Raw genomic sequence first — 26,776 nt, 5'->3', positions numbered from 1 at the left:
ATTTATTTCATTGTTGTAAAAACCGTACGAACATAAAACTTGTTTACTTTTGTATATGATTTACATATCTTTTCAACACGGATATGCAAATATTCTAGCATCATATATTTGGCCTACTTTCTGTTCTCCACTAATTACAAATGGCATTTTTGTCATATAACTTTCCTTTCATACATGGGTCGGTTGTTTATGGATTCTGTTTGGAGAGTAAGTCAACAAGGTGGAATTTGAAATCATGTCTTAATGCTCATGCTGTTCTATATTGGTACTAAAAAAGAGGCAATGACCAACCTGGAATTGAAAATCATTGGAAGGGTAACTGTTGTAACTCCTTTGCCCACAGTGGTACCAGCTGTTCCCGTGATGGTGGTTCCTTTGGCTTTTAGCTGTACAGTGAGTGCTTTGGCAATGCATCCTAGAAACATGTCCAAGATACCCAGCTTATTCCAATCTCCTTTCTCTGTCGAGTGAATGATATCACTGATATCTGCTGGGGGGAGGGATTTCACTCCTATGATGCTGGCCAGACGACTGGGGGTCACTTCAGGCAAAACTCTTCTTAGTAAAGAGGTCACCTGGTAAGAAAAATAAAAGGAGAGAATCCCATTTAAATATTGATATTTTAAAGTTTTCATTTTTAAATGCCCCTAACTACCATTCTGTAACTTCAAAATCTTTTAGAAGAACAGAAATATGATTTAAACACTATTTGTAATTCCTGAAGTGGTAATTACCAACCCAGGACAGAAAGAAAAAAAACATACCTTTTATTTTTGGTCAGTACTCTATGACATTATATATTGCATGGTAATAAGGTGATCCGTAGCTAGAATACTCTTTACCACAACACATTAGTAAAATAGAACATATTTTGTTCTTCTATCCTCTCATTATGAAGAGTCAAAAATAAAAAACATGGAATTAAAATATAGACCCAAAACAAAATGAAAAATAAAAATCTATACTAAGGCCCTTAGGTGATTCTCTTTGCACTGTGATTTTTAACAATGTTTCAAGTAACAAAAGAAGCAAAAAGGTAAGTGGTACAATCAGTCACCTGTCTCTGCACTCTAGGAGAGGCTGTGTGAAGCAGTGAGAAGAGATCCTGAAGGAGAGTTAGCTGCTGAGCCAGATACTGCCGGCCGACGTTGGAGCCACTCAATGCCAACACCATAGAGAGCAGCTCAAAACAGTATGCATCAGAGGAGGCATCTTCATCATTTGGCTGAGAATTGGCATTTTCCTTGCTTGATATGGCATGTTCCCATTCTTCACGGACTCTGGTGGCTTCCATGCGAATAGCTTGGACAATGTGAGCACACACCTGTTTAAAGGCAACACAGAAATGTACAAATATATATGTAAGTTCGATTTACTACTTCAAAAAAGAAGACAAGGATATAAGCTGATGCTCAGTTTAACATTCCTCCTCCAGGTTAATTCTCTATCATTTCACTCTCTTAACTCATCTTAAAAACAATTAAGTAAAACTAGGGAAACCATGATAAAAATTGGAATATTTAAATCGACTACTACATAGAAATTGATTACATACAAGTTGCCAATGCTTCTGCCTGAGGTTTAGAACATCAAACAAAAACCAATCACCATGCTTTATCACTTCTAAGGCACATTTTTTCATATTTTAACACATCTATTTACAATGTGCTTTATAATTGATGACATTCACAATATAATTAGCAGCAATTTTTCTTTTTTAATAGTTAAAAATAACAGGACATTTTACAAATGAAAGCACCTAAGATTCAATGAACAGTGCTGGAAGGCTAAAGCACAAACAAATTCATGTTGTTAATTATTTATTTTATTTATTTACTTTCCTTACCAGCTGGATTTATGTGTAACTTGTCATTATTTATTTTAAAAAAAGATTTATAACACCGTGCTCTAACCAACTGAGCTAACCAGATAGCCCTTATTTAAAAAAAGATTTAATGGTGTTACAATTAAAAATAATAGGCTAGAGTAAAATCATTATTTTATTTGACTTTTGAAGTGCTATTTCTATGTTGCCTGGCACATCATTATATGACCAACCTAGTGACCCCCCCCACCCAATTATATTTAAAAATATTAACACTGGTTTAATTAGCACTATTAATTCCTCGGCCAAAAACACACAAAAAACAGGGGGGAAAGGGAACACAGAAAATGCAAATGAAATCTGATACAGCTTGGGTATTTGACACCAGAATAAAACAATCCACCTGAAAATGAGAAATAGCAAAAACCAACAAGGTAAGAAAGTTAACATTCACAGGGCCGAGCCCGTGGCGCACTCGGGGAGAGTGCGGTGCTGGGAGCGCAGCCACGCTCCTGCCGCGGGTTCGGATCCTATATAGGAATGGCCTGTGCACTCACTGGCTGAGTGCCGGTCACGAAAAAAGACAAAAAAAAAAAAAGAAAGTTAACATTCACAACAAAATCTTTGAAGTGATGCAGATATGCCAATACACTCATTCCTCTCTATAAAAAGATGGACATGTTCTCTTATTTTTAAACTGACATGGAATAATTGTACATATGTATGGGGTACAATGAGATATTTTGGATACATGTGTATAATAATAATGATCAAAATTAGGGTAATTGGCAAATCTATCACTCGAGCACACAAAAAAAGGCAGACACATTCTGTAGGACCTACAAAAGAACCAGCAAAAAAAAAGCCTCCCTAAATTTTGGAAAACACTTTATACCCTAAAAACAAACAGATAAACAAACAAAAACTGACGAAGACAATGAAATGTCTATTAATTTACCTGTTTTTGTAAGTTAGTCAGTTTACTCCTGCTGAATATGATTCCAACCATATGTTCTTTCAGGTCAGCATCTGATGTTGCCTTTACATAGAAAAGAAAAAAAAAAATAGGCTCTTTAAATAAAATTTGTATATTTGATATTTCAATGAGAAATAATTGTGCAGGTATGTTTAAGGTAAGTTTATTTTAAATTGAGGCTTATAACACTAAGACAAAGGAAAAAGTTGAAGAAATCACTACTGGCCAAAGTAATTATAAAAAGAACAAATTTACAGAACTTAACAAATCCTATACTATCCTTTCATAGATTTCTTTAATGTAGTCAAATTGAGTCACTTTGATTAAATTTATTTCTAAGTTGTGATATTATTAGTTCACATCCTACACTCAATATTAGAAGGGAAATTCAAGAAAATAATATTGGTTAAAAGGAACGTGTTCTAATAAAACTGTGATTATGGTGGTTTTAAATTAAGCTATTCTAACACCAACAGCCATCAAAGAAATGTATCATAAGAAAAAAAAAAGGATGAAATTTTATAGTACTTATTATGTACATGGCATTCTTCTACGTGATAGACATAGAAACATACATATGAAGGTACTTCAAAAAGTTCATGGAAAAATAGAATTAAAAGATAATGCAAATTTTTCCAAGAACTTTTAGAAGACCCCTCATATATACATACAGATATAATCTTATTTAATCTTCACAGCAACTCCAAAAGGTAAGCTCTAATGTTTTATTTTACATGTAAGAAAAATGAGGCAAGTCACTCTTTTGTTTAAGAATCAAAAAAGGTTCTTGATTTCACATTCTGTAGGATAGACAGCCACAAAAGAATGTCACTTCTACACTAACAATGAGGAAAAAGCTGATAATCTAGAAGATCATAATTTTTCTTGAACCTGTCAGAGTTGAGATCAGCTACAAGGTAAACTAAATTCCAAACAGACAAATCCATATATTTGAACACTTCAAAACTTTTCTTTCAGTACTTGACAGAACAAGTAAACAAGCAAAAAAACCAAACAAAAACCACTAAGATTCTTCAAGACTTAAATAACATTATCAACCAACTTGAATTCATTGATATTTATGGAACCCCTCATAGAACAGCAGAGTTCACATTCTTTTCAAGTGCATATGGACTTTCACTAAAATAGATGATATTATGAACTAGAATCCAAATCTTAATTTTAAAAGGACTGAAATTATACAAAGTATATTTTTTGACCGTAATGGAATTAAGCTAGCAAATTAATAACAGAAAGCTATCAGAAAAATCCTCAAATATTTGGAAATTAAACAAGATGCTTCTAAATTACCCAGGAGTCAAAGAAGAAAAAAAAAACTGGGAGTCAGAAAATATTTTGAACTGAACAAAAATGAAAACAAAATATACCAAATTTGTGACAAAATTTGTGAATTTGTAGAATAGAGCAATTTTTTTCTGCTACATAAACACTAGCTAGATTACATATGAGTCTCTTTTAGATAGTTCTTTCACCTTATTTTAAAAACTTTGGGCTGGCCAGTTAGCTCAGAGCATAGTGTTACAACACCAAGGTCAAGGGTTCAGATACACCTACTGGCCAGCCACCAAAAATAAATTTAAAAAATTTTTTTTTAAATTACTAATAAAAAAGCTTTATTGAGATATAATTCACATACTATAGTATTCACCTATTTAAAGTGTATAATCAGTGGTTTTTAGTATATTGACAGATATGTACAACTATAAACACAGTCAATTTGGAGCATTTTCATCACTCCCAAAAGAAGTAGCTATCACCCCTTTAGTTCATCTTTTTCTTTATTAAAAAAAAATGAACTATATATAAGCTAATATCACATATTGATTAAAATGCATAGCAATATATGAATTATTTTACTGAATGAAAGTAAAAAAAACAGAAAGAAATATACATAAGAATGTCTATTCTGATAAAAACACTTGCAAACTAGGAATAGAAGGAAATATCCTTAATCTGATTAAGAGCTTTTACAAAAATAATCTATAGTTAACATCACACTTACTTTTTTTTTTTTGGTGGCTGGCTGGTATGGGGATCTGAACCCTTCACCTTGGTGTTATCACGTTCTAACCAGGTGGGCTAACTGGCCAGCCCCCTAACATCACACTTAATGGTGAAAGATTGAATGCTTTCTTTTTAAGATCCAGAACAAGGCAGATTACTGTTCTCACTCTATTCAACATAATACTAAAGAGCTTAACTAGTACAATAACACAAGAAAATAAATTTAAGGCATTTAAAGCATAGATTGGAAAGAAAGAAGTAAAACCAACTTTTCTTGCAGACTACATGATTATAAAGAAAACCCCCAAGGAGTCTACAAAAAGCTTTTAAGACTATTAAGTGATTTTAAGGTCATAGGATAGAAATTCAATACATAAAAGCCAACTGTATTTTTATATGCAAGAAATGAACAATCAGAAAATGAAATAAAATATACCATTTACAATGGCATTACAAACATGAAATGTTTAGGAATAAATTTAATAAAATGTGTACAAGATTTGTACACCGAACAACAAAACACTGTTGAGAGAAATTAAAGAAGACCTAAATAAATTAAGAGATATACTGTGTTTATAGATGTCAGTTTTTCCCAATGTGGTGGAATTCCCATCAAAATTCCAACAGGTTTTTGTGTGTGTGTGTGTGAAGAAATCAACCAGCTTATTCTAAGCTTTACATGGAAATGCAAAGGCTCTAGAATAGCCAAAAGAATTTTGAAAAACAACAACAACAACAAAAAACAAAGTAGAAGCTATTTCAAGATTTTCTATAAAGCGATAGTAATCAAGACAGTTTGATGTTGGTGTAAGATATACATACAGATCAACGGAGCAGAATAGACAGTCGAGAAATAGACCGACACATTTATGGTATATTGATTATTGATAAAGGATAGTCTTTTCAACAAATGTAGTAAAACAACTGGACACCCATGTGCAAAAAAATGAACCTCAATCCTTATCTTATACTGTACATAAAATTAACTTAAAATGTATATAATTCTAAACAAAAGAGCTAAAACTATAACATTTCTAGAAGAAAACAGGAGAAAATCTTTGTGACCTTCGGTTCTAGACAAGAAATAAAAATCATGAATCATCTAGAAAAAATAGATATTGGACTTCATCAAAATTGAAAACTTCTACTCTCAGACAAAGACTAGAAGAAATATTTGAAAACACGTATTTGGTAAAGAACCTGTATCCTAAATATATAAAGAAATCTTACAACTCAATAAGAAGACAATAAACAAACAACCCAACTGTAAAAATATTGTTAAGAGACTGGAATATACACTTCACCAAATAAGGCATATAAATGACAAATAAGCACATGAAAATTTGCTCAATATTATTAGTCATCAGAGAAATCCATAATAAAATCATAATGAAATACCACTACACACCTACTAGTATCTCTGAAATGAAAAAGTGATAATACCAAGTGCTGTTAAGGATGGAACAAATGGAAATCTCATATACTGCTGGTAAAAATGTGAAATGGTTCATTCATTTTGGAAATAGTTTGGCAGTTTCTTAAAAAGTTAAACTTACACTTACATTCAACCAAACAATCCTACTCATAAGTTTTACCCAGCAGAAATGAAAACATATCCACCCAGAAATCTGAATGCAAACATTCACAGCAGCAAATATCCACCAAAAAGTGAAAGGATAAACAAATTATGGTAAATCCATATAATAGAATACTTCTCAGCAACCAAAAAAATGAATCACTGAGACACGCTACAACATGTATGAATCTCAACGTCATTACCCTAATAGTCAAAGAAACCAGACGAAAAAGCTACATGCTGTATGTGGTTCCATTTATATGATATCCAGGAAAAGGCAACACTCCTGGGGCAGAAAATTGTTCAGCAGTTGCCACGATCTAAGTGTGAGATGGGGGAACTGTCTGTAAAGGAACACGAAGGAAATTCTGGGAGTGATGTATTTTAAAACTTGATTATGATGATAATTTCACTACTGTACACATTAGTAAAAACTAATTGAATGATAGATGTTGTTTAAAAGGAGGAATATTTTTGTATGTGAATTATACTTCAATAACCTGACTTAACATAAAAAGAGAGAAACTAATAAGAGATACATAGATTATTGTGAAGTTTAGAAGAGGGAAAACTGGTTTTTGTTTGGGGAAATCATAAGGAAGGTTCATGGAAAAGATAGTATTTTTGAGCTAGACTGTGAAGGACTGATAAAATGGAGGAGAGAAAAGATAACTGATGGGGTATGGCACAGGAATGACTAAGTTAATTTTACAAATGTTAACAATTGAACACAACAGCCCAAGATACAGAGCAAGGTTACTTAAAATATTAGGTAGATTATGTATGAACAAATAATGAATTTCTTTTAGACAATTCCTTCATCTTCTTTCTAATTAAAGTAAAAAATATGAATTGCATACAAGTAATATTACATATCCACTGAAATATGAGGCAATACGTGGGTTATTTCACTGAACAAACATAAGAGTATGAAAAAGGGAAATAAATATTTTTAGAATACAAATAAATACATTGTATACTTTTTCCTCTCCTTCAGGTGATGACAAGAGTGCTTTTTCCTCCTGCTCCGGTGTAGGTTCAGCATCTCCAGTGATGAGCTTTCCAAACACCTGATGAAGAAAATAGGCATATGAGAAGGAATTAATAACAGCTAGAGAACTGTGAAAGCTAGAGGATTCATTAGCTGATTCTGCAGGTTTTATCATATGCTATTGCTGCTACATACACCACTACTTTTCTGAACTATGAATACAACATGAAACGCAAGCATTTAGGACTATGAGAAGAAGTAAAAATGGGCCACATTTGTAGCCAGAAATCTCTAAAAAGTTTTATAAGACATTTTGTTATACTTTTGAAATATATTATGTCAATTTGTCCCGTGACAGAATATGCAGCAAGGACACTCACTTGAGATGTAATAAGCCTGAACACTCGCAGAGTTTCGGCTTCACAGTTCCTTTGCTGGGCCACGCTGGCTGAAATCTGGCCAGCAATTTTTGTGCTTTCACCATCTTTCCAGCCCAGGACTTTCACTTGTCGAACTCTTAGTGTATTTTCTGGGCCCTTTAATTCAATTTTGATGATGTGATTATCCCCTCCTGGAAGTTCACTTGTTACCCAACCAATGTGCCTGGAATCCAGATCAACCTGATCAAGTAGAAAAGGAACAGAGACCTGAGACAGCTGAATCCCTTTTATCACTGTCCACCACTTAGCATTAACAGCAAGCTCGAATAACAAACAATTTGTACAGAGAGTAAAGGTTATTAGGTTATTTCACACTGTTTATCTTATTTAAACCTTGTGAGTATAAGTAGCAGTATTTATAGTACCTATTATACAGATGATGGAACTAAAATTAACACAGGTTGAGGGATTCTCAGTAAGTGATGGAGTTAAGAATTAAAATCCAGGCCTGACTACCATATGGCTTCCCAGCACAAGTTGTGTGAATGAATCCTTTACACACAATTTAAATGACTGTACTTTACCTATACTGTACTATGCCTACACTAAATGTAATAGAAACATTCAGAAGATCAGCAATGAGGTCCTGTTTTATGCATTTTCACATAAAGCACCATTTAAAGAGACATATTTTCAATGAGCAGTTACTTAATATGTTTTACTCTTGAAGATATATTGTATAATATGTAACTTCACACTTGTGATTCCTTATTTCACTGAATTTCATTAAGAATATAACTTTTTTCAAGGATTAAACATCAATACACTGTGAAATGGATTTTGACACTATTCCCTTGATAAAATGAAAATTGTTCTTATGGCACTTGATAACCAAAAAATGATCTTGAGACTCCTACATGACTTATATAGACATTTAAGTTGACATTTTTTAATTGCTAACATCAATTTCCTAAAATTGGTATTACACATTAACAAACATGCTCTCACTGAATAGGATTATTTCTCTGAATTCTTTAACAATTTAAACAAAACTCATTATTTGTTTAACCCCAAATCTCAACTCATTCTTTCACATTATTTGGAAAAACAAAAACAACTGGCCAACTTTGGGGGGATAAAATCCTCAAGGAAAGTTTTGACAAAGTTAAACTAACACAAGTAAGAGCTTGTACACAATCTCAGACACATGCTCAGACAAAATCTGTTTCTAGAGTTGGTTTGTGAACTGACTTGCAACCTGAATATGGCTGCAGTGTTATAACAGATAGGTATTTCAGGCTAGAGAACACCTGTTTTAACATAATTAAGATGTTAACTGTGACTCTGATCTGTGATGAATTTTAAGACACCCCGAATCTTTGCAGGGGAATGGTGGCAGGGTGGAGAGTGTACAGGCACAATATAATCCATCACGACGGGAGAACATTTAGGGCAATAACGGGTGAGAAGTCTAGCTCAGGGATGATTGTTACTGCTCCTACATACGGGCCATTTGTCAATTTAGCATTTTATAAATATGTGATTTTCTATGATATTTCGGTAGCATGCCCAAACTGGGACTCAACAGTAGAGGCTGAGAAGAAGAAATATCTCCCTAGGTAGCAAAACGTTTAATGACAAAATTTCAATTACCTGCTTTATTCTGCACAAATCTTCTACTGCTTTGCCAGTTAAGAAGGTCATTGAGGTAACTTTGTTCTAAAATAGACAATTCAAAAATAGTTATGCCATATTCCTGCTTCGAAACTTATAATGATTTCTTACAACCTACCAATACCATATCAACTCTTCTGCCTGTCTTTTCTGGCTCTTTCTAAGTGATCTCATCCCATCTGTCCAACTAAACACAATTCCTACAACTCCAGTCTTTTCTTATTCTCACAAACTCCATCTTAAAACTCACGTTTCAGCCTTTCTCCATGTGCTCTCTCACAGCTTGACATCCCTCTTTATCCAAAGTCTAAACATTCAAGTTCTATATCTTCATAAAGCCTTTAACAACTCTGCTAGTCACTCATGTCCCACTTTTGTTGCTATATTTTCATTACTATTGGAAGTAAGAGGAAAGAAGGTAACTTAACTAACAAATAGTTATGAGTGTCACAATGTACCCAGACTTCTTATAGGCTTGGAGAAGGAGATATGAGGACAATGGGTTCTGTTCCCTCAAGATACTTGCAAACTAGGGAAGGCAACATTAACACACAAAATAAATATCAAATAGTAGAAGTTCAATACCTTTAAGTAGTGAAAAAGAGTCAGGTTGGTTGCAGAGCCAGAGATTTTAAAGTTGTGTAAGTTTTATGCAAAGTGCATCAAGAAATATATTAACATTAATTCCTTGGACAGCTGCATACTATGAGTGCTATAGGTTGGATGCAATTCAAATCAATAAATGCTGTGTATAAGGCGCTGTGGTGGGCAGGTTGGGAGGCACAGCGGTACATAAGCTCAAGGAGGATCCATATATACCATAGAGAAAGTCTCTTAAAAGGAAAGTAGATATCAGTTTACATACTGGAGATTTTTTAAATGAATACTGTTATGGTTATCTCCTCTTAGAAAAGACAAAAATATCAAGTTGATTGCAATCACTGTTCTAAGGGAGAGTATGTCCTGTCTTTAAAATGTACCATGAGTCAAAGATAACTTTGTACTGAACAGTGAGTTCTAGCTATAAAAATGTTTTGATTTATTACACTTGACTTTCTAGTAAGATAAAGTAGTTGTACTAATTGAAATTCTTGGTACAACTTGGTCTGAAGTGGAGATAAGCTCATAACATATTAGCTAAGCCCCTTTTTCTTATTCAACACCAGGGAAGAATTGAATCTGCTCTGATGTACAGGAGTTGGGGGTTGCTGTGGATGGCAAAGAGTGCTCTGGTTGCAAATTAGACTGCTATGTTTGGCTGTACATCCAGGTTATCTGAAACCCAACCTCACTAGTCAGGCTCTTCCTGGGAAAGGAAATATAGAAATGGCACAGGAGCAGCTCAGCAATGGTCCGAGGGGATCCATTAATACTGCATCCACTAGAAAGCCACATCCATTCTGAGGGAAAAAGTTCCAAGAAGTACTGGGGTAGAATAATGGGAGCTTGGTAATTGGTCCTATTTTCTTCTTGGTTCTTAACACTCAAATAAAAAGTACTCTTTTCTCTTTGTTTAGGGCCTTTTATAAAAGAATGCATAATTCAGTTAAAACATGTAGACAGACTAGGGCTAGGGAGAATATAAATTATGATTATTTAGGTTAGTCTAGGAACTCTCCCCCCCAATAGGAATAGGGGTGAGAAGAAGAAACTTAATGCTAATTACACTATCGGTCAAAGTATATTAAGTGCCATCAGAGTAATATAAAAACAAATCCAGTGGAGAGTGAGAGTAACTTTTGTAGAAGAGTTACTTGGAGAGGATTTCTCTGCTGAGTTTTAAAGATCTTGGAAGAACCCAATAAGCAGAGTTGGAGGATTTCCAGGCCAAGGGTTTAAAAAAGGGCATGGAAGCAGAAAATTATAGAGTAGACATCTATCTTGCTTAGCTATAGCCATGGTATATGGGGTCTTCAAAGAGTTCATGAAAAGATTCATACCTTTTTTTTTTTTTAATTTATTTTGGTGGCTGGCCAGTACAGGGATCCGAACTTGTGACCTTGGTGTTACCAGCATCACACATTCCCAAGTGAACTAACCAGCCAGCCCCATATTATCTTTTCATTCTACTTTTCCACAAACTTTTTGAAGTACCCTCTTATTTACAATCAGATCTATTTGTAGAATTGGTTTTCCATAGTGCCCCTAATCATGTTAATCTGTTTTTAAATTTAAGATTTATTTGGGGAATATAAAAATGCTGTTTGGTTGGTGAAGTTCAAAGTGATAAATCTTTTTGCTAAACTCAGAAATTAGAATGCATGATCACTAAACATCTGAAAAGAACTAATGAGCCACAAATTAAGATTCCTTTCTTACCCCAAGATCTCGGGAATTGTCCACATGAACAGATACATAGCGGGCATTGATTCCTTTTACACAGTTGATGGTGATGTTTTTAGTTTTGTTTTTATCTTCATCTCCTGATTCCCAAAAGGTTTCTGTGGAACCATCTGTCAAACTGCCAATCATGGCAGGTCGACTTGAAGTTTTTATATCAACGATACTGGTTAAATCCTTTAAGCACATTACTATGCATAATTCCTATCAGAAACAAATACAAGTATTAATAATACTCAAAAGAAAGTCTTCCATGATAATAAAACAAACAGAAATGAGATAAGAAATAATTTAAGATAGAATCAAATTGTTCATGAGTAATTTAAATGTTTCCCCTTTAATACACTGTTGACTATTAACAGGACAGTAACTGTTAAATGACTGACCTGACTCATGGCTTCAAAGCCAGACTGTATACTGATGCTAAAACTCTCCTCACTATCACCATCATCTGATTTTGACAAAATATTGTTAATGTGATGAAAGACGTTGCTCTGATGGAGGAACTGGTGATCAGATTGCTTGAATTTGAGACTCCAGCATCTAAAAAGGCAATATATAAGCATATATAATAAATACATTAAATGATTATTTTTCAGGAACATCTAAGGAACTCCTGGAAAAGCACTCTGTAGCTACTATCTCAAGAAATCCTAATGCTCTACTAAAAAATAGAAATTTTAAAAATTCAGGTAACAAAAACATTGCTATTGGCTTTTTTTTTTTTTGAGAAATAAAGGTAAATTCTTTGGAACAAGGTAAGTTCTAAGGAAAATTTACCCATTTTATTTATTTATTTTTTAAAAATTTTATTTTATTTCTCAATATACATTGTAGTTGATTTTCATGCCCCTCCACCCATTCCTCTCCACCCACCCCCCATCATATCTGTTCACTTGACTTAAAAAGTTCAAGGAATTTTTGTGATTGTTGTACCTTCTTCCCCCTCCATTTTAAATATAAAAAAATTAGACACATTAAGATCAAGGCTACAGAAATAAAAGAAGGTAATAAATCTCTCCTGTAGACAAGTGTTATACCAACTGTAATACCCTCTCAAATTTATTAGTCTTACAATTCCATGCTAATTCATCAGGGTATAATGCATCTTGCACTTCAAAAATCTTGTGAAGAGGACAAAAAATTCTCTCTTTTTGCTGGTCTTATCATTAGTGATGTGGAAAGCCTAATCATTCCATTAACCTATTTCTTGTAAAAATCAATGGAGGATTTATTTATATCTATCGTCCAGTATGTGGATCTAATAACGAGGTTCACAATGTAAAAGTAATGCTAAATTCTCAACAGATTCCAACTTAAAATTATGTGTCTCTTCTTAAGGTAGTTTTAGGATTGGCTACATAACTAGTCTCCATGTGTCTTAAGATTGTTTTCAAGTCAAACTCTGTTTTGGTTTTTGAGATTTCATTTTCCCTCTTCCTTTTTTTGAAACATTTAATTAATTTGAGATAGAAGAGAGGGGAAAGTAAGGGAGACTGTTACAGACAGCGATAATTTAGAGCACTAAAAATTATATTATCCACATTTTACAGAAAGGCAAACAGATGTGAGCTAAGAGGAAGGGCACTTCTAAATTACGACAGTAAGGAGCGAGGCACTATTTACATAGTGTAGGGATTCTTTGTATCTTCCTATTTAAAAAGATTTCTTGAGCATTTTGCACTTTGAATACTCCATAAAATCTCTTCTCCATTGTACCTAGAATACTTCAATGCAAAATTACCTCAGGGCCATTTGCTGTAATGAACTGCCACTGGGGAGAGACATCATAAGATCGGAGATTGTCTGAAGCAAGCGGTGGAAGGTATGTGGTAAAGGATGAGCGGCTTCCCCTGCAATCACTATATCGGAAAGTGGATGTTCACATACTCTTGTATCTTTCTCCTAAAACAGAAATGGAAAGCAAGTTTATTAGATTGTGTGCCGGAAGGAACTTTCCTTACAAAAGAATATTATGTATACTTTAAAGTATTATATATACTTTACAGATGCTCATGTAAAAAAAATGTAAACAAAATAAAACCATACCCCAAACATACAGTAGCTAAGATTAACTATGTTTGCATTATTTTTAGGGAAAAAAGCAGTAAGGTTACTCATAAGTAAAATCTTCAAACAAATGAATACCATATATACGAGGACACTTCAAAAAGTTTGCGGAAAATAGAATTAAAAGAATATGAATCTTTTCATGAACTTTTTGAAGACCCCTCATATGTATCAATTCTAGTGTACTCACACATCTATTAGTAGGGTAAATCCATATGTGATGCATCTATGTGTGTTTATGTATATGCATACATGTATGTGTATATACATATATGTTCATATGCATATACAATAGCACCCCTCACACTTATCCACTGTTTGGTTTTCACACTCCAAAAATATTACATGGAAAATTCCAGAAATAAACAGTTCATAAGTTTTAAATTGTGTACTGTTCTGAGTAGCATGATAAAATCTCAAGCTTTCTGTCCCGCCTGGGACATGACTCATCCCTTTGAACAGCAGATCCACACTGCAGATGCCACCCCCCCATTACTCACTTAGAAGCCCTCTCGGACATCAGATCGACTGATACTGCAGTGCTTGTGTTCACAAAAGTCTTATTTTACTTAATAATGGCCCCAAGTGCAAGAGTAGTGATGCTGGCATATTGTCATAACTGTTCAATTTTATAGTTAGTTACTGTTAATCTCTTATTGTGCCTAATTTATAAATAAAGCTCTATCATATATATATATGTATAGAAAAAAACAATACATATAGGGTTTGATACTACTCACGGTTTCAGTCACCACTGGGGGTCTTTGGAACATATCCCCTGAGGACAAGGGGGGACTACTGTACTGCCTCTGTTCCATTCTATCCATCCTCTCCTTCTGGGACTGCAATTAGATAAATGCTACACCTCATTTTATCAACGATTCCTATTTTTTATCTACTTGTTTTGCTGTTGAATTCTGAGTAATTTCTGCAGGTCTCTTTTACAGTCCACCAATTTCTTCACTAACATGCTATAAAATCTCAGAACTGATTTATTTATTGACTTTTTTAAACATCAATTATACTAATATATAATTTTACATGTCTTATTTAGTTCTTCAAATCTGTCACTTTATATTTCTTTTTACATGCTCATAATTTAAAGCTTCTCTTTTCTTTCTTTATACCTATTAAACACATTTATTCTATATATAAACAGATAATTACAACCATTGAAATTGTTGAGGGTCTATTTCCACTACCGATTGTTTTTGCTAGTTCTTGCTCATGGTGTCTTGTTTCTTGAGTTTTAAGAATTCTTGAGTTTTAAGAATTCTGATTATGATAATGCTGCTTTATATCCTTGGAAATTAATCCAAAAATGCCATGCATATAATTTTAGAGTGCTTGAGAGTTAAGTTAAATGTCACCTAGATTACCCTTTCACTTTATAGATATTGAAATTGAGGCACTCAAGTCATATAACTATACTAGGGTAGAAATGCAGCTGGAACCCAGGCTTTCAGTGTTTAGGTCAATGCTTTTTCTATTTTACAGGCTGCCTCCTAAAAATCTAGGCCCCTTCTAGCCAAGCAAACATTTTTAAATTTCCTGTCCCTAAAGTATCTTTTTTAGCCTCCAATATCTTACAGCATTGTTAAAAATTAGATTGATTCTCTATATAATAATGCTGCTTTGTTTATGTCATATTGAACTGTAATGGTATATATCTTCCAGTTGCCTGCTCTATGACAATAGTGTTTCATGAGAAATCAGATACAACTGTCAGCATCTTTGCTAGAGATAAAAATTTCACTTAGTTAATACTTTGCTCATAGCATTGAAATATTACTCTTGCTTTCAGGTTAAATAATCTGTGAATGACATTGTACAAATTATTGCACCATCCGAAGGTGTACTACTTAGTTTCTATACAAATATTGACAAAAAACACAAAAATCTTACTTGTTCTGCATTTTCTTTGTTTGTTTTATTTTCTTCATCATCTTCTTCCTCTGGTTCTACTGGAGCAGGAGTCAGTGATGCCACAAAATGCCACAGAATATCATGGAGAGAAGTTGTTTGGATGACATTACACAGAAGCCAGTTGAAAGCCTGAATAAATGGTTAAATGAGTCCAAGACAAAAAGAAAATATATGAGTAAAAAATGTAGGGTTTTTCTTACTCAGAAATGAAGTACCTCCATGGACTAAGTGTTTCAAGGAAAGATACTAGAAAATCTGACTTTCGTTTCACTGAAAGAACACTGAATTTGAAATTGTCAATAATTTTTATCCTAATTTTTAAAAAAACCTTATAATAGGGAAAATAATGTTTAGGAATTATAATACCAAAATACTTTTTCAAATCACTTTTTATTTTAAAAATCTTCTTAATATTAATTTACTCAAGCACATTTTTTTCCAACTTGTATTTAGGATTAATGAAAAATGTTTCTTAAGTTGTACACAAGCTACCATTTTAGTCAAACACATTTATATCATTCCCACCAATGAAGTGGCAGGTTATTTATCACACTCATGATAAAGAAGAAAGGTTTACTATATACAGGCCCATGATATACAGCAATCCTACCAGAGAATGGAAGGCCAGGTAAGTTAATAATGGTAAATTTTTAACTCAAAAGCCCTACTTCTATCCTCTTTGCAGGATTATTTTGTCATTTCATCTAATGAAATGTCATTCTGAGTACAAAAAACTTAAAAAAAAAAAAAGATAATATCAGAATTCAAATAATAAAGCAATGCAGAAATAAACTCTAGTATTTAAATATGGAATTCTAAATTTATTTACATATACTCATAAACTGTGGAGTTTAATTTTGATGTGAACACGTGATTGGTAATACCTTTTAGTCAGATGCAATTTCTGTGTGGTAGAAAAGTGGCATCATTAAATAGAATCATCGCATGATGTATATGATCAATGAACTCCATTAATGTATTCATACCTCCATAGCAAAAACTCGACAAGCAGATTTCCTTAAGGCTTGTTTCATTGCTATTTCAAGACCTTCTAAATCATGATGCTGTATAACAAAAGCTAAAACTGGCCATTGGAAATTTCGTTCTCCTTTAGAAAGAGAGCTGTGGGCTGAGATTAGCCGGGAAAGCTCAGGAGATGGATGTCTCAAGAGGGAAGAGCCAACTTCTATTGGGGGAAAAAAAAAAAAGAAAATTATTGGTTTTCACAGGCAGTACATATGGTTAATATATTTCAAATAACATTAAAAATAATATCTGGTTTGTTCACTTTAGAGCCCTTGTTGTTGGGTTTTTTGTTTTTTTGCACATGACTCAGATCATAATGATTTCAGCTTTGACTGAGGAAGAAACCTAGGCTCAGAGATTTTAAATGTCTTACTTTCCTAAAGTCATACAGCTATTCAACTATAGAGGTGGGTTTTGAATCCACAGTTCACACTTTCTAAAAGTGACTTATATTCTTCCTAAATGGAATCTATACCTCATCTCCATCATTTTCTAAAAGATTGCTTTATAACAAAGGTGTCTCAAAAGAGCTCAAAAATATCTGTTGAATAAATCTATAAATCACTGGGAGATGCTTAATATTTTAAGCTTAAGATGCTTAAGATCGGCAATAATAAGCATTTTTAGGCCAAATGTTCATTTTAGTAAGTGGTTTACCGGGTAAGTCATCACCATATCATCCTTTTGGGTTTCTTTCATTATCCTGTTTTGTTGTTGTTGTTGTTTTTCTTTTTCTTTTTTGGCAGCTGGCCTGTACGGGGATCTGAACCCTTGACCTTGGTGTTATAACACCATATGCTAACTTACTGAGCTAAGTGGCCAGCCCTCTTCCATTATTCTTGAGGTGGAATCCCCAGCCCCAATTTGAGGATGTTGATATCAATTGGCCCAGATTACATAACTTTTTTACTGATTACAGACTACTCATATCCCCAAAGTTTTATTTCCTATTCAGAGTGACAGCAGCTGCAAGAGTTAAGGTTCTATTGGGAATGGAAAGATAACTGTGAATGTATAAGTCACAACTACTGGTTTATAACTTCAGTGAAGTTTAGTGGAAGGGATAATGGTAGCTATATTTGGCTTAGATACATAACAAGATTGAAAAGGTCTATTCACTCTTGAACAATCACTGAATGATCTCTGCATATCTCCTCAACCAAGATGCAAAATTTAGAAAGGAATGTTTATGGCTTTGTCACATAGAAGGAATAACCATCATGAATTAGAAATTAATACATTCTTTTCCCTCCAAAAATTAGATTTTAAGAATTATTTGCAAATAAAACCATTTTCCTTTATTTTTAGTAGTTAGATCACTCAATCTTCCTTTTTATCTTTATACTTACCAGTGTCTCCACTGTTAACTCTTCTTCTAGGAATGGCTTTAACTCGGGCAGGTAAAATGGAGTGTTGTTTATCATATTCAGAAGCAACAACTGAGTATGATCTTTGGAAGACAGTTCTCTTTGCGAGATCAGTATCAGTTATGGGACTGGTTTCCAAACTGCAGGTAGAACAAGACGATAGAAATTTAGGAGAAAAAGTGAATGAAGTGTAACTATACTTATTTTATAATAGTCTTAATATCTGAATCTATATTTCATGTGGAGAAACAAACTCAAAGCCAACTTTTCAACTGCAGTAACATTTTGATTGACTTCCAAACTATATCTTAAAACTTGTGGTTTTCTTAAATCTTCTTTGCATTTTAAATAAAAAAGAAGACAACAAATGTTCTAAACTCCTTTTAGAACCAAAGGTATTGAGGTAGAACTCATGTTTCATGATATTCAGGAAAAAGAGGCAGATATAATCATAAGTATGACAAACAAAAAGAAAATGGATGTGTACATGTAGAAAACTAATAAAACAGAAAGCGAAACTTGGTTGACTTTTCTTTTGATGCTTCAGTGTTCTATTAGGTTTCTCACTCCTGGGAAGTGCTACCCAAAGCCCTTTTTAGCACATGGCCACAACGAAGTGTAATGAGAAGTAACAAACTGATTTTTGACGTTAGCATTGTTATACTTATATTCTATACAAGAATTCAATGATTTTCATCCAGACTTAAGTAAACTAACAACTTTTCTATTTACTATAGCAACATTAAAATACACTTACAAAGTTATTAGGATGGATTTATAATTTCCTTTCATGAGACATTTTATAAAAAAGAGAAATATCTTCCCTTTCTTATTTCTCTGAGACAAATTTACAAACTATTCTTTTCATGTGTTCTCTTTTCTGTCACTTCATTCCAAATTGGGGCATTTTTTATCACCTTGGGTTCTGGAGTTGCTATTTCCCCATCATTCAAGTCAGGTTTGAAATCCTGCATCCCAGAGTAAAGCTTACATATTTTTAATAAGTGGCTAACTTCGTGTGTGAGTGAGTGAGTGTGCGTGTGTGTGTGTGTTTATTCACCACTTCCCTAAGCTATGTACACTCTTGTACTCTTGTGTGAATAGACCATAAATGTTGTACATAACTAATTGGGGTAAATGAGCCTGAATGTAACTTTGGGCTGTTTGGTTCTAGAATGACTAGAGTATAAGAATATATTAGCGTAATTCACCTTACACGCAGTGTTACTATAAGTACAGACATTTATTCTGCTTTTTTTTTTTTTTTTTTTTTGTCTTTTTCGTGACCGGTACTCAGCCAGTGAGCACACCAGCCTGTCCTATATAGGATCCAAACCGCGGCGGGAGTGTCACTGCGCTCCCAGCGCCGCATTCTCCTGAGTGCGCCACGGGGTCGGCCCTTGTTCTGCTTTCAAAGGAAATTTCTACCAACTCATAAAAAAAAATCGTTACACAATTGAAAAAAGACCTGTTCTTATGAAAATGATAATGCTTGTGAAAAAATTTAAGCAACACAAGAAAACCCAAAGAAGAAAGCAAAGATGATCATCATTAATTCAACCTCACCTAGGTTGGGCCACATAATTCCTTGCTTTGGGGGCTTTTGTGTGTTCTGTAGGATGTTTAGCAACACTCTTGGCCTCTACCCACTAGGATGCTAGTTGAACAAGCACAGTGTGTCAAAAATGCTTTCAAACATATTGCCAGATGTCTGCTGGGAAGCAAATATCATCCCTGGTTGAGAATCATTGATTTAATGAAATCATTATTCATTACCTTTTATAATAGCTTGAGTTTGTCAAGATGTTTTTTCAAGAATAGCTCAAAGACACTATACTCCTTGAATTATAGTATATTTGAGAAAGTCTCAACCTGGATAAATATAAAATACTTGGGTCATAGTTTCTTTTTCTTTAGGATTTTGTGAACATTACACTTATGTGTTCTGGTATCACTATATTTTCACTATATACTGTATAGTCTTTTATACGTGCTTTTCACTAACTATTTGATTCATTTGATTAACCCATAATCAATCATGAATTCTGTGGTGGAGCAGTGCTTTTTAAAAAAGTACAGTATAGTCACACATGTGCTACTGTTCTTAAGATCTTTTGTATTTGAGTATGTCTGACAGATATTGGGTAAAACTTCTAAGGTAATATTTGCTTTCTTTTGGAGCTTGTTTCATTTTTTCCTTTAATTCAAAGTTGTTTTACAGAAGTCTGAATTCAGATTAATTTTCCTTTTGCAAGATGACTTGACTTGCTTTTCTCTGCTCAGATACTTGAAAAGTTTTTATTTTTTTTCCTGGAAGTTTCAATACCTTATTTCTTCCGGTCATCTGTTGTAAAATTTCCCTTTTAATCTGTAAATTCAGTAGTTTTTTATTTGGGGGAATTTTTCTTTATATTACAGCTTTAGAAAAACTTTCTGTTATATTTGTTGTTTTTTCTACTCAAAAGATATCAGTTATTCTTTTGTTGGATTATGTTTTTCATACCTGTTATCTTTGCTCTGATTCCTAGAGGTCCTTTTTCTCTTTATTCACTGTGATTATTTCAAACTTTTCCATCAATAATTCAATTTAGTGCTCTAAACATTTCTAATTAATTTATTAGTTTTACAATGGTGTTGATTTGCTGTTCAGTCTCTCCTCGCAGCTCCGTAATGTAGCTTTTTAAAACTCCATTATGCTTATTATCTCAGTCTCACATATGAGCTTTTGTTTTATTAAATTTATGCCATTATCAAGTTTTTTAATACTACAGAGTAAATACAGGGATTTTCTTTTTTTCCTTGAGATGAGTTTTCTTCCGGATTGGTTTTTTCATCTGACTTCTGTATGATACACCATTTTCATTTTGATAATGTTTGAAGTAGATAGCTCTGTTTACTTCCTCTGTTCTGATAAAGTATGGGTAGATTTCCCTAGATTTCTTTTCCCATCATATTTCCCATCATATTTGTTTTATCCTCCTCTGAGAGATAACTTGAGACTTTACTTAATATTCCATACCAGGGATCATTCTACCCAGTCGGGTGTATATCCCATTTCTGTGGTCACATTCTCTGGGACTTTAGATTATTGTTCTAATTTGGCAGACAGCTGTGAAAAATAGGATTCCTTAGAAAATTTCTAATTTCTGCTGTGGTTCTAATGATAATACTAGAGGCTTCTACACTAAAGGATTCTACCTTTACTTTTTCCGGGATTTCAATTCATCTCCTTTTATCTACTTTTCTCTAATCTGAAAGGTGTTTGATTTCTTAGTATGGTTTTAGTAGTATGCAGAAGGATATCAGAATCTTCTGTTTCTTTTCACAGCCACCACTTTTAGAAATTTAAGGCAACTCATGTAGTTGGACCTGGTAAACATTTTTCTTGATTTTTACTGTTTTTTTTTTTTTTAATACATTGGGTACTTGGGATGGGCAACTCTCTGATATAGCTTCCTTTCACTATCTTTACCTAGAAGTTCGTTCTACCTGATTTTGCTCAGAAAGGGTAATAATAACCCAAGGAATCACACTTATCAGACTAGTCTCAAAATGATTTCTAACTCTTTTTTAAAAGCCTGCCTTTAAAGACCCTTTACTACCTTTAAAGACTTAAAAGGCTATACTGCACTCCTTGGAGAAAATGTCAAGAGCAGCTCCAGAAAGTCTTTGATGAGTAATCCACAAAGTTGGGGAGGGGGGGGAAGAGTTGCAGTTATTTTTAATAGAAAAATACTCATTTGGATATATAAGTTCTATTATACTTACTAAAGAATCTATTATATTGCTTTATAATTAAACTGTATAGTATCAACACAGTGGCATATTTTAATAAGCACATTCTCTCTTCCTTCAGCAAATGTCTTCCTTTCCAATGGTATCACGTTCATAGTTATTCATGCCTGAAATCTTGATGTCATCTTAAACTTATCTTCTTCATTATCCAGTTAGTCTACAAGTTACACTGATTTTTCCTATAAAATATCTCCTTTGTTCATATCTCTTTGCATAACCATTGCCAATATAATCCAATTCCACACACATAGCTGAATTCTTTGGCTAAATTTTTCAGCTTCTCAATTAACACTGTAAGACTATCTTTGCATTTTTATCACGTCATTCCTCCCCTAGAAATGATTCAGTGGTATTCTGTTACTTTGTACATTATATTTACAAGCTTCTATTCAGTTTTCAAAAAACGCTCTTTACTCTGATACTACCATATCTAACTAAGGAGGCACTGTAAGCAATAATCCAAGAAGTTTAAGATTTTTTTTTTCAATGTCAATTCTCCCATGGAACCTCTAAGTTTTCAAAGTAACCTTTCCCTACTCTGATTTACTACAGCACTAAATGATATAATGCATAATGTAGTCTTTTCATTAGTTGATGTTTTCTCCCAGCTAGTCTGCCTCTCTCATCACGGACCTTGCCTTATTCATATAAGTATGCTTTTCTTACTGCTCCAACAGTTAGCAGAGCTGACTCAATGTCCTTCCTGAGACAGAAGAATGTACTAAAGAACTTCTAGAGCATTCTTTCCTAGTTCAAAGTCTTTCTTCCAGCAACCACTGGTTATTCAACAGAGAGGAGAGAATTAAAATACCTTGGTGGCATAGACTTCATATTGCTCTCTGGCTCCTCAAATACATTAGGACTCGCATCAGGAGTTACTGATATGTATGGGGCAGGTACAGATGTTGAACGTAGATATCTCATTTCATCCTGGAATAGGTTGTCATCTTGATAGCCCACAAAATTTTCATGATGATGCCTGCATTAAATCAAACCCAATAACTTAAAGTATGATGACAATATAGATCCTCTCTATTTTTAATCTCCTTCATAAAAGGAAAAGCAGCACATGCAAATCTATAATTAAAAGTGAAGTATTAAAATAATCACATGTGTAGGTAGGCAGAAATAAAAGTCTGATAATTTTACACATAGATATTTCAGGGACCACAAACATTTCAAATCCAAAATTAAATTCATTTTCTTTCCTTTTGAGAGCTTTTCCATTTTTCAGTGTTTTGGTGAATATCCAGGTGCTTAAGCTAAAACATTTCAATGTCACAGTAGGCTTAGCCCTCCACCATCACCAGTAACTCAGGCCTATGATACTAGGTTTCCTCTCACAGCCATTCTGTCTTCTCATTCCCCATCTTCACTGCCGTGGTTCAGACTCATCCCATTTCTTGCATGGACTACTGAAATACAGGCAGTCACTTTTTGGCTAGAAACATATGAATCAAATATGAAAAATACTGGACATATGAAATGTTCTATGAATTAGGATGGTGTCCATTCCTAGAGAGCTAAAAATAGAAAATCTATAATTATGCTACACTAGCATTTTTTACATGTTTTACAACTTGATTCTTTCTTTTTCAAACTAGAACAAAAAGTTGCTAACCTAAGTTTACTGAGTAGACTGATCAAAGCTAAAGATTTGTACCATTCGGTAGGCCTGATGATTTCCACCTTGGTCTCAAAAATACTTAGTCTAACATTTTCATTTTTGTTTCTAATTCATTTTACTACAATAGTAAGTACAAAATTTTTAAGAACTATGCAACTTTGCTATGCAAAGAGGATGACACTATCTGAAATGGAACTGTTGGTGGGCAAACCAGGCCAGCAGTCAATATCTAGAAATCTTCATTTGTCAACCAATGGAAAAAAATTTAAATTTGGTATATGGAAGACTGTTTTTGAATGTCAGAATATAATATATGAAAGTATAAGTTCAACCATCAAAGTCAGATACTATAACAGGCTTCTCTCCACCTTTAGTTTTGCCCTTTTATCTGGTTTCCACATTAGTTTCCACATTCCACAGACTGACCTTTTAATTGCAAGTCAGTTCATGTATTTCCCTGTTTACAATTTTTCCATTGTTTACTCTGCCTATGGGATAAAACCCAACTATAGCAGGGCTACAGAGCCCCACATTATCTGGGTAACCTCTTCAAGCAGCATTTCACATATTTCCCCCAGTAGCCAATGCTTAACAATCCTGTGATTCCTCAAACGTGTAATGATGTTTCATTTGTGTCTTCACTCACCTGGGTTACTGTGCCAGGAATCGTTTCCTCCCCATCTGCCTGATGGATTCCTATTTATCCTCTAATACTCTGCTGATGGGTCAGACCCTCTGGGGAGTCTTCCCTGATTTCCTTGGGAAGATTCTCCATCTTTTATGCTCTAACAGCATCCTGCACATACTTCTAAGTCTACTATGCTATTCCTCACATGACATTTTAAATGTCTCACTGACATGTCTGTCTTCCCACCACAGTGTGAGCACATGGAAGCCAGGATTTTACTATATTCACCTTGGTGTCTTCGGGGCCTAGCACAAAGCTGGTACACAACTGGTAATCATTTAAATGCTAATAGAATAAATAATTTTTAAAAATGAAAGGCTTTTATAGGAAACATCAGTTTCTTTCCATTTCAGCACTTCCCACTGTTAACAGACTGAAGTCAGTCTACGAAAGAGTAAAAGATAGCTACAGTCTTACTTTCTAAGATATATTGTGTACTAAGAATAATACAAACTGACCAAGTATTTTTATGGGGTTTTTTTTAAACCATAGAGTGTGTACCTTACTAGTAACAAGTCGGTCAAAGCAACTCAAAAAATAAATTCCTAGAATTTTCTTTGTTCTACACAATATCTGATGTAGTATGAATATTTGGAGCAAATACCAAACTACCCTATGACATCTGTTAATCAGGGTAGCTGTTAATTCAAAGGTGATGGAAAAACAACAAAGTTTTATTACCTAGCTAATGTCTGTAAGTAGAGACAAGGCATTTTCACGGGAAGATCCTCAGAAATGCCCTCTTTCACACTGGGCAGCTGCGATTGAAATGGCTTTGCAGGATGGTAACAAAGAATGCTTGGTTCTGCTGCACTGCTTAGGGACAGCAGGAAGAGTGCGTTGGCTTTAATCACCTGGTGAGCTTCCATTGTGGGCAAGGCACGAGGAGTCTTGACTTGCATTGGCTTTCTCCTAGACTGTTTGACCTGGCAAAGAAAAATTGCAGTAATCTTTTCATACTTAGATTAAAAAATTCAATTTCTTAAGGTAAATATTTTGAGTTTCTAATAAAAATTATTAAATACTTGTAGAACTACTTGAAAATATGGTAGTGATTACCAAAAACAACATTCACTTTCCTGAACTGACTGGAACTATTTTATATATTACACAAATCTTGGGAAAAATCAAAACCTAACCAGTTAAATCTAAATTATAATTCTTTTAAAAAAAAGAGTAAATAATCTGTGGGTGTGTGTGTTCAGCAAAATTTTTTAGTTAGGTGAATGATCTTGAGTTTAGTTAGTGTGAATGATCTTCGGTTTCCATGAGTCCTACAATATAATTAGGGATTAAAGAAGAGAGAGAGGAGATAAAGAATGGGGGGAAAAAACAGGAGCAGAAAAAGAGAGAGTAAAGAGAGAGAAAGGTAAAAAATGTATATGTGCAAAGTAACAGACAATTAATGATAAAGAATTACACAACAGACATCTGTCAGTAAGGCATGTACCAAAGTCCTGTCCCAAGATATAATTTATTTTTTTAATTAAAAACAGCTGACCTAGAACAGATTTTAAATTTGTATTTTATTTCCGTTATAAAAGCTGATACTTAATTATCAACTATGTGGAATTATCTGATGTAATAATGTGATAATAAGAAGAGATTTTTATAAGGTGTATCCATATCATTAACAGTATAGCTCGGAATGGAACAGAAATACCTTCTCCCTTGCAGCGGCCTGTTTTTCACGGAGGTATTTTTCTCTACAGCGATCACATACTAGATACCAAGTACTTCCTCCTATGCCACCATCACCGCAGTTACCAGCCCATCCTCCACAAAAATGCCCAATGCTATTGTAACCTTGTCCACCAGCATACCGGCCACAACCTTGAAACAATAACAAAAATAAATATTTAACACTTTGAATGTCCTTAATAGTTTGATGCTCACTACTTATCCCAACGATGACAGATTCAGCTTTTCAAAGTAAGCAAAATATTAAGGCAAGTATTTGATTTTTTTTCAGGCTGTTAACTATATCTGAAAAATAGTATGCTTGACCAAAAAGAGATCAATTAAATGATGCCCAAATATTAGAGACACTCTATTTCTATACAGGCAGATTAAAAGAAATATAGGATGCAGGTACATTTTGATTTACTTAGGTATGTCAATAAAATTAGATGAAATGAGTATAAATACTATGTATGAATATATTTTCAGAAAACATATACTTACAAACCGTTTGAGGTGTAATATGTAGAGGGAGAAAAAAATTTAACCAAACTTGTATTAGTTGAATTTTGGAATATTAACCAACGTTAGAGAAATCCTATGTTTACCTAAAATGCGGTCTTCTGATAAAACTATTGGTAACAATTCCACAAGAAAATGCCCAAAGGAATCAGTATAATCTAATTTAATTTACAATTTTGAACAAGAAAACACTAAAATCAAGGAAGACCTAATATTGGCATCTGCCCTGGATATATGGACATGCCACTATTTCTATTGTGTGAGACACCTTAACAGCATCTTCTGGGT

General features: G+C 33.8%; 1 protein-coding gene across 1 annotated transcript in view; it reads right to left on the bottom strand.

Moving 5' to 3' along the window:
• The window catches only part of MYCBP2 (MYC binding protein 2), a 254,502-nt gene that overhangs the window by 18,055 nt on the left and 209,671 nt on the right, over nt 1-26,776 (bottom strand). Inside the window, exons 58-72 of the mRNA XM_063102315.1 lie at nt 25,950-26,119; nt 24,968-25,212; nt 22,783-22,950; nt 18,159-18,316; nt 16,770-16,969; nt 15,763-15,912; nt 13,532-13,692; nt 12,174-12,330; nt 11,767-11,991; nt 9,427-9,492; nt 7,774-8,013; nt 7,374-7,472; nt 2,784-2,864; nt 1,058-1,324; nt 292-575 (exon numbers count right to left, since the gene is read on the bottom strand). Of these exons, the coding sequence (XP_062958385.1) occupies nt 292-575; nt 1,058-1,324; nt 2,784-2,864; nt 7,374-7,472; nt 7,774-8,013; nt 9,427-9,492; nt 11,767-11,991; nt 12,174-12,330; nt 13,532-13,692; nt 15,763-15,912; nt 16,770-16,969; nt 18,159-18,316; nt 22,783-22,950; nt 24,968-25,212; nt 25,950-26,119 (2,671 nt within the window). The remainder of the gene's footprint in view (nt 1-291; nt 576-1,057; nt 1,325-2,783; nt 2,865-7,373; nt 7,473-7,773; nt 8,014-9,426; nt 9,493-11,766; nt 11,992-12,173; nt 12,331-13,531; nt 13,693-15,762; nt 15,913-16,769; nt 16,970-18,158; nt 18,317-22,782; nt 22,951-24,967; nt 25,213-25,949; nt 26,120-26,776) is intronic.

The sequence above is a fragment of the Cynocephalus volans genome, chromosome 7 (assembly GCF_027409185.1).
Source record: "Cynocephalus volans isolate mCynVol1 chromosome 7, mCynVol1.pri, whole genome shotgun sequence".
NCBI lineage: Eukaryota > Metazoa > Chordata > Mammalia > Dermoptera > Cynocephalidae > Cynocephalus > Cynocephalus volans.
The sequence above is the reverse complement of the archived record's forward strand: the minus strand, read 5'-3'. Positions and strand labels throughout refer to the sequence as shown.